The sequence below is a fragment of the Buteo buteo genome, chromosome 7 (assembly GCF_964188355.1).
Source record: "Buteo buteo chromosome 7, bButBut1.hap1.1, whole genome shotgun sequence".
Classification (NCBI taxonomy): Eukaryota; Metazoa; Chordata; class Aves; order Accipitriformes; family Accipitridae; genus Buteo; species Buteo buteo.
The window spans coordinates 18662636-18678600 of record NC_134177.1 but is presented as its reverse complement, the minus strand read 5'-3'; the positions used below and the strand labels follow the sequence as shown (position 1 = coordinate 18678600).

General features: G+C 36.8%; 1 protein-coding gene across 1 annotated transcript in view; it reads right to left on the bottom strand.

The window, feature by feature from the left end:
- The window catches only part of DNER (delta/notch like EGF repeat containing), a 135090-nt gene that overhangs the window by 12835 nt on the left and 106290 nt on the right, over positions 1–15965 (bottom strand). The window contains exons 9-11 of the mRNA XM_075033252.1: positions 6504–6626; positions 3070–3183; positions 1838–1969 (exon numbers count right to left, since the gene is read on the bottom strand). Coding sequence (XP_074889353.1) covers positions 1838–1969; positions 3070–3183; positions 6504–6626 — 369 coding nt within the window. The remainder of the gene's footprint in view (positions 1–1837; positions 1970–3069; positions 3184–6503; positions 6627–15965) is intronic.

The window sequence follows — 15965 nt, the reverse complement described above, 5'->3', positions numbered from 1 at the left end:
CCATGTGTTTATATGCACCTCACTATATATCTGTGGTGCAAACAGCCAAATCCTTAGTCACTAGAGCATGACAGCCAAAGGAGGACTCCAGAACAAGCATCACTGATTTCATATAGCACATCTGCAGGGCTCAGAAAGCGCGCAAGTCCATTTGTTTCCCTTTGGCATCTATTCATTCCATAACGTAAGAGAAATGTAATTGTTACTACATTGAGGTACTCCAGGAAGTATGTTTCCAGGATGATTATTGCTTTCTCCAAAAACTAAACACACCTGTCTGTCAGCACACTACTTATTAGCCAAGGCAGGTAGAATTACACTGCCTTGCTGATCAGCTTGGATATGCATGTTTCAGGTATCACTAACAGCAGCCTTGTCAGTAAAAACTCATCTGAGCATCTTTTAGCATGAGTGATATGGCATACAGATAGCACACAACATCGTGCTCCCAACATCACAACGGTTCTGTACCCCACAGGGAAGTGTGTGTGCCATTCACAGACACAACAAAAAGGCCGTGCTGTCACCATCTCTGGGCTCGCTAGCAATGCTCTTCTGCAGTCTTGGCTTTCAACAGAAAGCACTGAAACTGAATTTACAACCAACAATTACAGGGAGAGAAGGTCATAAACCTGTCAAGATAAAACTTTTGTGTCAGTCCAAGTGTGAACAGAGTTGTCTTCTGGGTTAAAGTAAGGACTAAAGTAAAGAATAGAAATCAACTTAAAAGTAGTCGATATGTTTAAGTAAAGTTTAAGTAAAAGAGAGTAAAAAAGGGAAGCATCATATGCTCCTTGTGTAAATGAGAGAGAGAAAACATTTTTTATTCCAGCCTTTGTGTAGGTATTTTCTCATGAATGTACACTAGGAGCTTTCTGAGTCCCTTCTGTTTATTTTTTAATCTGTTACCTATCCCTGCAACATTAGCTGTGCTAAGTGGTGTAAATACCCTCACACAAACTTGTGTATCTGTATAATGACTTGAAGGGATCTATGACCACAGTACCTGAGCATTCAAGCAGTTAAATACACAGCTAAACTCCCTAGTAAAGACAACATCTGTAGTCCAAGAACAAGACATCAGGGAAATACAAAGCAGCTCTCTGAGCAGCAGAACGAATGAAGCCTAATTTCTGTTTTAACTCTTCCACAGTTGGAAGAGGGTGCACTTACCCTGATGCTTTTCTCTATACTAAGAAGCAAGATTACACTGAAGCTGTTCCTTCACTAGACCCACCAATGAAACCTCTCCAAGCCTTACTAAATGCTTAGGAAATATTTTGTTTAGGAGACCTTTGCCATTGTAACAAATTTGGCGGAAATCAGCCTATGGTTGGAAAAGTTATTCCCGAAAAAGCTGGTAAATGCATGCACACACAAATCAGCACAATTACACACAACTTATTTCCTTAAGTAAGCAAGTTCAAAATTGTTTTGCTGAAACATCTCTAGAACTGCAGGTGCTCAGAAGTCAGTACAAGTCTGTTAGGACCATGCTTATAGCTCTGTGGGAGTACACTTTACCCAAGGTAAGTATGAAAGTAAGTTCTAAAGCATAAGTGCAATTAAAAGGCAAACGGCTTAGTATCCAGCTGTGAGATAACATCTCTGGCAATCTAGTCCAACACAGCTCAAAGTAGTGTGCCTAGAAACAGAATTTTCTAACTTTCACAGCCATTTTTGAAATGTTACAGCCTAAAATAAAATGCATTTAACAGAACATTGATAATTTACAGATGATTCAGAGTGTTTGTGCAGATAGGCATTAGAGACAAATATAAACTTCTTTATTATAAGGTATCAATCTTAGAAATCTTTAGAAAACTACAAAACTTACGTATTTCGCAGTTTGCACCAACCCATCCATGAGGACAATGGCAGGTGTAACCACCAGGCTGATCTATGCAAGTTCCAGCATGGTGACATGGGTTGCTGTCACAGTCATTTACATCAATTTCACATTCTTCACCTTATGTTGGAAAAAAAAAAAACCAAGAAAAAACAAACTTCTATATAGTGGGTGCCTCATGTAGCAGGTACATCATCAATCATTTAATTTTTCTCTAGCTGCAAAACACCTTATAACTCAATAGCATCTTTATTCTCAGAACATCAGAAGTGTTCTATAACAATTTCAATAAATAAGTCTTACATAGCGTCCAAGGAAATATTATCCTCATTCAACCAGGTGAAAACAAAGTCTGAGGGCTAAGTGACTTGACTAACCTCACACAGATTATGTGTGTCTCATTTCTTTAAGTTCCATACCAAGAAAAATTGGTATAACAATTTATCATGTATATTCTGAAGTGCTATACAATAATGTACATAATCAGTGCCTCTGAGAAACAGCCACTGTACAATGGAAAGCTAATTCTTCTTTGAAAAATGCCCTTTAAAATTAGAACAGATCAAAAAGCACAATTTGATCTACAAAACAGCTATGAATGAGTTTATCTATTACTATCACGTTGGATATTACCTTACATGAGTAACAGAGCATCAGGTTGTAATTATTTTAACAGCAGATATTTGGATTACACCAATCATGTCAGCTTAAATAGAAGGCCAAAGGATTAAATGGGCTGCTTACCATTACTCTGAAAGTGTAAATTGATTCGTAACAAGCACTTTAGGGCTTTTAGCAATTGCATATTAAGGTAACGGAATAAGTTGTTTCTTCAGCTCGCAGTAACTAAGGTCAATGTTAAAACATTTTCCAGCTTCAGCACTGTCCAATTAGTATATTGGCTTACCTGGAAGTCTTCAAAGTGTTATTTTAAAAATGCAATCTAGTCTCAAGCAGTAAGGTCATAAGGCACGTTAAATAGATGTTAGCTCAGTGAATTCTCTTTAGTAACAGGCTTTCTTTGCTGCAAAATTTTTAAAGTTCAAAGCAGTTGCAAGTAATACCAAGAACTTTTCATTCTCACCAGACTGGTTACAATTCAGCAAAGTCCAAATTAATTTGTTTCCTTGAAAAGACACAGTCTTACTTGGTATTTGTCTTCTTTTGGACACAGTGAACACTGACAACTAGACGTTCTGTGTAATGTACAAATTACTTGCCTGTATATCCAGGTGCACAAATACATGTAGCATTTAGACCTTCGCTGTCACAAGTGCCACCGTTCTGACAGTTGATGTTAACACAAGGATCTTTGTATAATTCACAGTGCCTTCCTGAAAAGGTAAAATTAGTAATTGCCATTCACATGACCTATACTGACAGCATGAAATCAGTACATACGATAACTTAACTTCACCTAGATGAGCACAAGGATGTGCAAGCCTCCAAACCTGTCCTATTAAGCTAATGCCATAAGACTAAAGCCATATATTTTATAGTTGCTAAACTTTTTACACACACACCTCCTCTCTGCTCCTCCCACCCACTGAGGCTTTGGGATAAGAGAGGTGGGACAATTTCTGTTAACAAGAACTGCTGGAGTGTCTATGGAAAACCAATGGTATAATAAAGCATAATCTGATTAGCTATCTAATAGTCTTCAATAAAATGTAAACAATAATTGTCTTCAGTAAGAATTTTATGTAGTATCTTCTTTAATAATATACATAAGCATTCTAAAGCATCTCACTGCCTCGCAGGAAACTGAGGAGTAACTAAGGCAATAAAAATAGCAATTAATTTTTTCAAATGTATAGCTAAAAGTAAATAATTGGGCTGCTCAATTTCATGCCACTAGCTTCGCTCTTTCACTTTCAGGTGTAGGCTATGTGAATTCAGCAGCTTTGCCTTGCAGAAGACAGTGCAAGCCGTATCTAGCATACAGAACATAAAGCACAGCAGATTCCCACCCAGGGATGGGGAGAGAGGCTCTGCTGCTGCTCCTACATGCATCATTTTCTCTGGATCTACTTTTCAGATAAAAATAGAAAAATCAATACATGAACAATCTAATCAGTGCATTGATGGCACTGAAACACAAAAAAAATAAATGTACATATGTGAATAATGAATGATTGGTGGGACTTCATTTATAATACATCTACTACAGTGAAATTAGCTTGCAATTAAAATACTTGCTTAAATTTAGACTTTAATGTAAGTTTTAAGTCTAAATCTAAATCTTATTACCAGTTTGCCTGGGAATGAATCCAAAGTGACCACTTAGCTAAAATCCTAAGTTATCTTCAAGTTTTCCCATTCTTACACTTTTTACAAGAATTTCAACAAACTGAAGAGCAGGACAGGATTCTGAATGCTTCCACGTGATAAGGCTTATAAATAACAAACACATTTTTCACTTTTTAAGGTGGTTCCTGTTTCTACATTCTTACTGTCCTGCAAACTGTAAAGATGCATAGTCAATAGAAGCATAAACTCATATTGTTTATTATGTATAAAAACTGCAATACAGCTTTGTAATCAGAAAAATGTTTCTAATCATGAGGCAGCGAATGACAGTGAAGAAATCATGTTGCTTGTGGAGATTACGGAACCTACAGTGATGGAGGACTAGAAGAGGTTAGACAAATACATGTGAAAAGTGGACATGCAGCTGATCCTGCCTTACTCCTTCCCAATTCTTTCATGAATACCAATTGTGTTGCACTGGAATTGGGCAGTCTGTGAATTTGAATTTGGAGAGTTTGAGATGCAGAACTATACAGAGGTAAAATTAGCCAGAAAATAGTCTTTAGAGAAAAGAATATGAGAAAGAAAAATCAATACCAAAAAGGAAGAAATTGGACGCATAATATATCAGATCTATGTAAACAAGCAAATTTATTTAATGAGTGAACGATTAAAAGGAATGAACTTAGTTCTCTAGTGTTCAACACTGCAGTTATGTACAGCAATGCAAGCGTACACGAGTTATATAAAACCAATCCTCTCAAGTTAATAGGGATAAAAATACATAAAAGCAACTTATTTCAAATATCTACATATATTCTAGATATATACACACACACATACTCACTTGCTACAGACCTGCTGAAATCGTCTGGTCAGTCTGTCAGCAGCAAAAAGGCAGAGCGCTCTAGTTCGAGCCCCCTGCAGCGAAGCAGCAGAAGCCAGCAGAGCCAGAAGCCCACAGGTACCTGCTGGCAGATGCTTCGGCCCAGAGCAGCGGTAACAGCTCTTGTCTGTTTGCCAGCGCGGGGGCGTGGAGGCAGAAGGGGGGACTGCACATGGGGAGGTCTGGGTTGGTGGTGATAAAATTGAGGCCTCTCATGGCCCGCCTGGTATCTTGAGCTGGGTACCCTGGCTCTATTCATTGGTATCACTAAATACCTTAAGTAGCGGAATGATGAAAGCTCAGTAATCAGCAAGAACTGCTTACAGGACCAGGTCCCCTGCTTTTATTTAAAGCAAAATGGCTTTAAATTTTAATTTTAAACACAGTGCTTTCAGCTGCACATACAGGTCAGATGAGAACAGAACATGAAGTCATAACATTATGGTTAAGTGCTCTTTAAACTGTCATGAAAAGCCGAGGGTCATTTCCTCACTAAGCCTCTAAAATGATGAATTCTGTATCTATTGTCAAAGACCAGTGCCATCACCAGCACAAATACATACTTAGCCTCAAGGAGCTGTTAAGTGAGCGTTACTTATCAACACAGATAAGGACTGATACCCTTAATGAGCAAATGCTGGGGTAATGTTCCTTAAAACATAGTCATTCTTTGTAAAAAATATATATATTTTAATACTAATATATAAAATTACATTCAAAATGTTCTCACAGCATGATTCGAAACAGAATACACACAAAAAAGTATCATTTTAGCCCTCCACAGAGAGACACATCACAGACAGCTGTATGTGCTGCTCTATGTAAAGCTGAAATCAACTGCAAGATAAAAGATTTTGTATAGCAAAACACACACTTTTCTCCTCTATTTTATAAATTACTTAAGAAATGCTGAAGACTGATTGCATTTGAATGTATCTAGGAAAAGCTGCAGTTAACATTGGAAAGCATTCACACATCTACTACTGTCTCTGGGCTTTATGGTCTTCTAAATGAACAATCAACATAAAACTTATTTTTACTCCTTTGTCCTAATGTGTTTCAAATACTAATCTTTTATTACTATGTTTTTAACTCACTTTTTTTTTTCCCCACTGGAGAAAATAAATTAAAAAAATAATTTGGAAAGCCCTCCATGTGATGGCTCCTAACGATAACTGATGAAAAGTTTTATTTAACGGTTATGTTTTCTATTAAAAACTCCTCACTTTCTAACATACCTTAAAAACAGCAGAAAAAAGTACACCTAAGAAGAACAGGGAGAAGCCATTTGTACCCTCAGACAAGGACATGCATTCCTCACAGACCAGCTAAATCTGAACTACTCATTTGAATAAAGATTATGGCATCAGGATCTACACTGAAGTCTGTTTCCCTCAATTTTAGATGTGGGTTTTATTTCTGCTCAATGAAGGATATTGTAGATCTCTGTTTGTAACAGAACCTACCATAAAAAATACATAGAACAATTAAAAAAACAAGAGGCAAAGCCTATCCTACCTTCATATTCAGCAAGGCACACACACTCGTAGCTGTTGACGAGGTCTCTGCAGGTGGCTCCATTCTGGCAGGGTGCAGAAAGACATTCGTTATACTCCTCTTCACAGTAAAGGCCGTGGTAACCTAAATCACATGAAGAGGAAATAAAACAAGCTATGAAACACTTCCCAGTAAAAAATAACAATTAAGCAACTATAGACTGCAGGCAGATGCTTGCTAATTGAAACACACTGTGCAGACAGATACATGTTAAAACACCGATTTTAAGGACACCTGCTCCCCAGGTGAAAATAACAAAAAAAAAAATCCTGGAAGCACAATGTTCCAAGAGAAGCCCCAGCCCCTGCAATAAACCACAGCGAGGCCATAAGCACAGCAGCTGGTGACCAAGGCGACTAAGAACAATGTGAATACCCGCGCTCCAACTGTGAAAAGGAATAAACTAATATTGACGTATCTCCTAGCCTTCTTGGATCCTTGCATCAAAGCGACTTTTCATCAAAGTAGTGATAATTGTAGAACAGTAGTTAGAATTATGATATATTTTAAATTTAATGCTGTACAATCTCAAAACACCCTAGAAGCATTCTGATACTTAATTTTTTACAGTATTCCCAAGCTGCAGGCAGGTATTATGGCCTCATTATGCAGACATAGAAAGTAGAAGCACAGAAAAGCTACAATACCTATTAATGGCCACTGAGTCATTTGTATCATGAGGTAAGAAAAATGAGGAGTTAATCCACTCAAAATAGCACTTTTCTCATTATTTAGCATGCCATACAATCATTAGTCTTAACACTAGTGGAATTACTTTCTAGACATAGTTTATCAGGTCAAAGTAGTACCTACTCATATTAAGTAACAGCATTAATTAGTACAGTGTAATAGAGGAAATAAACTAGCTCTAATGCTAAAAAATGTTTGCCTGATAATATTGGTTACTCAGTATTAAATATGAAGAATCGTAAGCCTGGTCATTTTGAAGACTATTATATTTGATACCAAGAAGCTTATTTAATTCCTCTTCAAAAGACTTTTGTTAAAGAAAAGCTTCCTCTCTTCTTTCTTGTTACTTTTTTCTTTTCTTTCTTTTTTTTTTTTAACCTTTCTTAAGGTAGGGGCTTTCCAACTCCAGAAACAATGTCTAAATTTATAGGCAATTAATACATCAAAAAGAAAAAACAATAAAATAGATAGGTCATAATGCTTAGTAAGCACAAATAATGCATTTAAATGCAACATAAATACTGCTTTCTTCCTGACAGACAAGCATTAGCACAGAAGAAACTGCTGGTGTGTTTGACCAATGAAAAAAGTACCAGGCAATTTGCTCAAGCCTTTCTAAATAGTTGTTTCCCTCTCTTTGGGGGCACAAGGAGTGCTTCACAATTAGCCAAATTACCTTTAGGGGAAGTTTCAGAATTTAATAGATTAAACAGAATATGGTCTTACCTTTTTGAAAGTACAAATAAAAATGGTACAAAAATTTCTACTAAAACATGTATCTTTCACAACATTTACCCCTTTCCTGGAAATTACAGCAAATAATTGAGTGACCAGACTTTTGCATTGTCTACACCTCTTCAGCTGTTAGCTACATGCTGCTAACAACTGCAAATCCTAACATCTGACTTGGGGCATCACACAGCCTACCTCCCTCTCAAGCAAACCAAAGACCAGGCAGTTAACAGCACCTGAATTGACTTGATAATTAACACATATTAGTGCTTCAGATGTTTTAGTCAATGGTTTGGCTTCATGAAACCATAGCACCATCTCTTCTTTACCCATCCATGAAAAGGTGGGGATAGAAATTCTAGCCCATACTATTTTCCACAGAGTAATGCCAGAGACACTTTGTACGCAGTGGTTACTGCACACTGTTTTTCCTGTTGGGCTGTTATTTTATAATATTTGCCTGGTACTGAAAGCAATGTAGACTGGGAAATTTTTTGTTTTAAACAAAAGCTTGCCTCTATTTGTCAACTTTGCTCAATGTTCTTGAAATTTCATTCTGATGAAGGTCTATATTACACATTAAAAAAGGCAGTTTCAAATATGCTTTCATATTAAAAACACTGTTTCACAAAGAACAGTCATACAGAGAAGACATGTCATGGTATGTTAACAGTACATAAGGAGACTCTTCTTACCCCTACCATGGATTACTTTTGGTTAAATCAGTTAAACATTTAACCTTCATGACTCATCATAGCTGTTATTCTTCTCAACCTCCTGTTAGTGTGATATAATACCATGAATATGTGCTTGTAATCTATAATATAATATGATGCACTGGAAAGGTGTTTATGTACTTTTTAAAATCTTGACTTACTCATTACATATAGCTATAAAAGCAATAGATGAATGAACATAAAATGAATAAAGATGCAACGGGCATGAATAAAGATGCCAGGGAAAAGGCCTAAAATACAAAGTGTAGATTCTGCAGTGTGATTTTACTTCTTCAGATAATCTCTAGTTAGTAGCAAAACTTATAGACATGAAATGAGGGGATCTTTCACGAAAAAAGAACCAAAGAGAGGGGAAGATTCTTATCTTAGTAAGTGGTAATCTATATTCACTCTCCTGGTCTAAGTTTTCCCCCAAATTCTCACAGAACCATAGAAAACACAACAAATGCCACCTCCAGACACCATTTCCATCCTCCCTCCCCCTCCTTATTATGGATAATTCAAAATAAAACTGTATGAAGATACAACATGTTAGTACTACACAAGACATATACACAATATTACCCATTTGATTCTGCACCAAATTGTCTTTTCATAGTAAATAGTTAGTTGGACTAGTAGCTTATGAAGAAACATTTCAGAACCACTTTCTCCAAAGCTGTTAGGCAGGCAACACAGAATTAATTATGCAAAATGTCATGGGTTTTCTTATCAGTCTATGATGAAGGAAATATCTTTATGTAGTGACATCTGTAGCCAACACACAAACCACCAAAATCAGAAAACTTAAAAGAAAAACATATGGGAATTCCCTGTGTTGAACACAGATGTAATCAGACATTTTCAGAAAAAAGTCCTTCCCACTTCTCACCTTTCAGAGGGAACAGAGGGAATTTTGTGACTGAATAGTTGTCTGGTTTCCAAAATCAATGTGAGCTATCATATCACCTCCTTAGGATTAAGACAGCCCACGCTGTCAGACATGCACACAGTGAGGGAAAGATATTTTCTCTCTCCACGAGAGGGCAGATCTCGCCCACACACGATTTCACCCTCATGGTCCTCACCCTGGAAACAGCAGCTTCCTTCTGCTGTAACTGCTGTGATGGACAAAGTTCTGCTGTGGCACCAGGCACCTGAGGGAAAGGCACGTTTCTTCTCATGGACCCAAGAGGCACCATATCATTCTTAACAAACGTTTCTCTCTGTATTACTGCTTTTAAATTATACTGATATTATAAACCATGCATTATACTGAATTCATACATGTATCTTCAAAAAGACTACATAAATAATTTCTCTATTTTTGTTAAAGAATTTAGATGGAAACAGGAGAATTTTTCACAGACAACTTCAGAATAACAGATTCTAGTATAGTTGCTTCCTCTCTTTCTAGTAACATTACAATTCTGCTGCTTTTATGTTCACAAGCAATTCCAAATACAGCTATTTGCATCTTTTGTGCTGTGTAACAGTTCTTCAGACATATTCAGAAAGAAAAAATTAATACCTACATTAACAACACTTCCCCAGCTGCTGTGTCCTTGAGAAGGGAAAAAAACCCACACTGGGCATTGCAGCTTCAAGAAGGGCAATATTACTAAACGGTTTTTTTCCAGGTCACTAGAAATTGGATATGCCTTCAATAACAGCACCTTCATGGACTCAAGCAGAACTTGCCAGTGCATGGTCCTATTCTGATGCTCTCCCTTCAGAGGCTGAGGAACAGACAGGGAACCTAAAAAAACCTCCTAAAATAAAGATGTCCCTACATTACCTTTTCTCCCTCTACATGACTGTCCCTCTGCTAGTGGTCTTTACAAAGGCAGAAACAAATCTGTTGCCACTCTACTCTGGATTCCCAAATCCTTCTTTCTCCTTCTTAAGCAACAGGGAGGCGGCCTTGAAGAGGCCAGGATATTTGCCTGATGCTCTCTGGCATGGCCTTCAGACAGCTACATCCCGAGGTGCACTGCCTTTGCACATGGCTATATTAAAAACTGCAAAGGGAGGAAACGTGAAAGGGAGCACACAATCCGTGTCATGCAGGCTGATGAGCAGAAGCCATGGATTTTGTCAAAGCCTTCAAAAGCATTAACAGAGCAAAAGATATAGCAGTGCAACCTCTTGAGAATATCTGCACTATCAGGTTAACAAAAGAGAGAGGGAGAAGCTTACTCTCCCTTTATAAATCAATAAAGAACAAAGTGGAAAGCTTTTGAGGCTTTCTTAGACACTAGCTCCTCGACAGTGATTCCCTGGGCTTATCCACACTTAAGACTTCAGCAAATCAAGGCAGCAGGACAAAAATCCCATCTTTATGGGAAGGCCTAATAGGATACAATGCAAGAGAGCTGTATTTTGCAGGTAACAGCATCAGTACATATATATATATATATATATATATATATATATATATATGGCTGCTCACTAACAGAGTTGCATGTTATATAGTCAAGAAATAAATGTGTTCAGTTAAAGTCTGAGCTTGTATAGCTATTAAATAAAAGAAAGAGGGAAGAGCTGTTCCAGATGGCAGGAAGGTAGGAAGACATGCTTACCAGCCATGGCCAGATTGCATGGAGGGTTGTCTTAATGTGGAAGTGGAAACAAGATGAGGAAACAGAAGCAATAAAGGGCTCACAGACAATCTGGAACTGGAATTAACCTAAAGTCACTTCTGCCAGAGCTTGCATTTCCTGCCCCAGTTCCAAAATGTGGGAAGGGAAAAGACAGAGGAAAGAATAATTGCTGCTGCCACAGACAAATGTTGCACTTGCCTCTGCAAAGGCACTAAGATAAACCTATGCTCCTATAATCATCTATTAAGCTGCATGAGCAAAAAATCAAGTGCAGAGGAAACATACTCCATGGTACTACTTCAGAAGTTGCCACCACTCTTCATACCTTGTGGAATTTTTTCTGACGCTCCTCTTTTTTTTTTTTGTTTTTAATGTTCTATATGTGCTATCATATATATTTATAAAGTAAAGGGCAGGTGTTAATGTCTGTACATGTGCTATCATATATATTTATAAAGTAAAGGGCAGGTGTTAATGTCTGTACATGTGCTTTGCAGTTTCAAACTCCATATTCCTATGTCTTTAAGAAAGCCAAATGCAAAACTTTGTTGCGACATTTAGTCAATTTCTACATAGATTTCTTTGCTTTGGGCCAGACAAAATTAAAAAGAATATATTAAAAATTTGCCTTTGAAATTGATAACAGCAATTCTATGAAAATAATGGAGCATAAAGACAAAACAAGGTTTAAAAGGAAAGGTTTAAGAGGAGGAAGAAACTGCTTTGGGATTCAGGGACTAAATAAATGTTCTACAAACAGACACAATGGGGTCCCACTGGTTTCACAAACCAGGTCCTAGATGAGAAATCCAACAAATGAGCACAAGAGTTTTTATCAGGATCAGTTCTTTAACACAGGGTAAGCATGAAAACACGACACAAACTATGAAACTAATGTCCAAACACTGGGTATTTCTTTGTTACCTGTAAAGGGCCAGGTGACAAGTACTAATAACTGGGGTGTGAAAGCATATAATTAAAGATTTAAAGGTAAAGTTTCATGTGCAACTGAAAAATCACCCACATAATACAAAGTAGGTATGGTTTCATAGGCTGGTGAATTGCACAGAGCCCTCTGAGCAGACATTTGAAAAAGAAGTGTACTCAACTTGGAAATAACTTACAGATTTTTACCCCCCCATTCTGGAAATAGGAATATTCAAAAGTTCTATACTGCTTTCCAAGTTAACTTATACAAATTAGCTTTTCTATACAAGCTATTAGATGATGTAGGTTATCCATAACGATGCCCACAATGAAAGCCAACACACAAAAAAAATGTAGTAGTAAATGCCTGGTTGTGCACATTCTGCAAATCGTGCAGATATGCAAGTATAATAACTATCATTTATTTTTCTTCAGATCTGTACACTGGCCAAAAAAGCATGGAAACCAAACTACCTACCAAGTAAGGAGACTTTCACAGACCTTGGGCTAATTGGAACTGTTTAAAATTCCTCTCTTGTTTAATTTTTGAGGCAGAAGTAACACAGATGAAAATCCAGCTGACACCATGCCTGCTAGTAGAAACAGTGCATAAAGGAAGGATGACATTCAGGTCACACATACAAGCAAAACTCTACAGCGCTTTGCTTCTGTAATAAGAAATCATATCCTCTGTAAAATACCTCAAAAAAAAAAAAAAGAACATGGCATCCTGGAGCTCAACACAAATAAAAAAAGTGACAGGTTCTAAAGTTTTTAAAACACCATGTTTCAGTTATACCATATAATCAAAACAGAATAGCATTCTAAAATGTCATTTAACAAACTTACCATTAATATATCTAAAAAAATATTGTATAGGAATTCAGGGAAATGTCTGAAAGTGAAAGACTCCTGTACAAAGAAGTCAGTAGTCTAGGAGCTGACACACCAGTGCTGAGAGCCTGCAAGCCAGAAAGCCTCAGGGTCAAGTGGCAGAGATCATTTCTTTCCTACTAACGTATAGCAATTTCTGTATGTAGTTTAGTATGTTTATTATCAACCCTTAATAATGGTACTAAACTGCACACAAATTTTATTCATCCACTTTACAAGTAACGTAACAGAGACCGTCAAAGTCTCTGCAGGCTGTAAATAGAATCCAGCTTTTTAATATACCAGAGACATAACCCATCCACTCTGTCAAACTGCTTTTTGATAGAGATGCCAAAAATGTGTTAGGCCATGCTCTATAGCTATTATTTTAGGGTTTTTTAGGAATCACAACCTAGGAATCCTTAGGTTTATAATTGTACTTGTCTGCCTTACTTGCAATAATTACACAAAGCACTGACAAAGTGTGTGTTATGATGCCTCCTAAATGCTGATCTACACAGAAGTTGATCCCATTTATCTACTATCCCTTTAACTTGTGGGGAAAATCTCTGAAGATAATTGGTTCAAATCCTGCTCCTATGACTTAAAAAAACTGAAAAAAACCCCATAATGGTATGTTCATAACAATGAAAAGGCATAAAAGAAGGAAACAAACAATTCTGACTATTCCTATCTTGCTACCACCTAGGCGCAGTTCTTTAATGATCTTTTGAAATAAGTTATCCAAGTTCTTAAATTATTGATAGACTAGTGACAAGCTTACATAATTTGACCTTTAGTTCCACCTCTATATGAAGCAAGAAATGCTATTTGTAGAGGTAATTCCTTCTAAAACAAATTGTCATTTTTAAAAGTGAAGCTTATAGCCATCTACAAAAGGTTTGGAAAAAAGAAATTGTTTTTTTAAATACTTCCCATTAAATTTCACACATGGAGCAACACAAAAGGGTTCAACTAAAGAAGTGCCATATATGGTCTTGGATGCAACCTCTATGGTTTCTCATCCGGCTAACTTTTAAATGCACAAATATTATTTAAATAAAAATAAGTCTCCATAACATGAGAGGTCAGAGACTACTTTTAAGTCCAGAGAGACACGGAATTAATTTGAACAAACCTAACCAACAACTTCTAATCAGGTGTAGGTGACACATTTCAGAAAAAAAAAGCTCTTCTTTCTCCGAGAATATTTAACTAGCTTTTTGTTGTTTGAACCACAGGCAAAGAACATGCTGCAAAAGATCAAAACTTCCCTGGCTTATATGGAAAAAGAAATGCCTACTTTTTCCTACCATGGCTGACTTGAGAAAGGGCACTCGTGCTGGACAGCTCCCAATACTCCAGTTCAGAAATCTGATCCCTTTTCATGGCAGAAATTTAGAGGAAAATTATTTCACACTAATTGGGAAATTCAGGTTTCTGTTTACTTATCTTCCCATTGCTTATACAAAGGTAGAATATCTCTTCTTGTGTTTTGATTTCTACAATTCAAAGCATTTGAATCCTGACAATTCTTTTCAGAACTTCCCAGAGTATACACAGCACTGATAGTCTTAAAAATGCTCTTCATCAATCTCTGGGTTTTTTGCAGTCAACTGTGGTTTCAGTCATATATTGAAAAACACGTAAAGATAAAAACATACTGATACATTTTGATCACTTTCCTTGTTGTCCAGAGTTAGGCAGCTCCTCATCTCCATAGCTTCTTGACCCTCTGTAGGTTTTTCTTGACCATGCCCTAACCGTCTGTACCATTCAATAGCTAGAAAAACAGCAGTTTTCTGCTACAAATCCAAACAAGTTAACAAAATACTTGCTAGCCAGTCAAGGAATAGGTTGAAGCTACCAAGCAACTCTCATAGTCCTACCCACGGAATGCTTTTTCCCTGTCTTTCCAGAAGTTTTTTTAACTTCAATCCTTTTTTTCCTGTTCACTCCCTCTGCTATTTAGTTGTTCTGGGGGCTGAGTGAGGACAAGTATATCCAAAATGAAGGGGTAAATATTAAACTATTAAATTCTCAGTTCTAAAAATGAATTTAGGAAAACAGCACCTGGCAATTTCAACTACCTGCAATGAAAAAGATATTTTGTCAGACATGGAACTAATTATCAACTGATATGAATTCTAGTTTGTGCTCTCGGTAAGACAGGATATGCTAGCTCTATTTAAATATGATTAGGCTTGTTGCTCTTCATCTCAATACCCAATCCTTTTCTCTAAGGATTCCTCTATTATGCAAACGAACAGCAAAGCAATTAAACACTTCAAAAAGGAAGACTGAAAATTTGTGATGAAAGAATTATCATCTTCACCTCCTGAAATATATAAAACAAACCACATGTTAGGAAATACTCTTCTGCATTACATAATGCCATTTTTCTGTTCACACCATTCACAGAAACATCTGAGCAGAAAACATTTGAGGTCACTTAAACATCTGGACCTATCTTGCCACAAAAATCTATCTACCCTCTGGTTTCTGAGAAGTTGCAAGCAGAAGAATTGAGGATGCTTCCTGAAAAACTATCCATAAAATGGAGGCTGCTTTTTTTTTTGTGTGTGTGTGTGTTAAATAAGTTTATGTGTCTTAATGGTTAAAGCTCTTGCATAAGATTCTTACAATCCTTTATGTATAAATTCACATCTGCTGGACAACAAATGAATTATGAGATAACACTACTACGGTATCATCTGCATTTCACTTTCATATTTTTCTTTGTTATAAAGAAGTATGTAATTTAATTATAAATCTGTCAAATCCAAACTACAAATTTCCACTAGCTTCTGTTCATTTGTGAGTTCCTCTCCAAAAACAACTTCTGATGGCCCTTTCCGTATCTCTAAATAGTAGTGATTAAT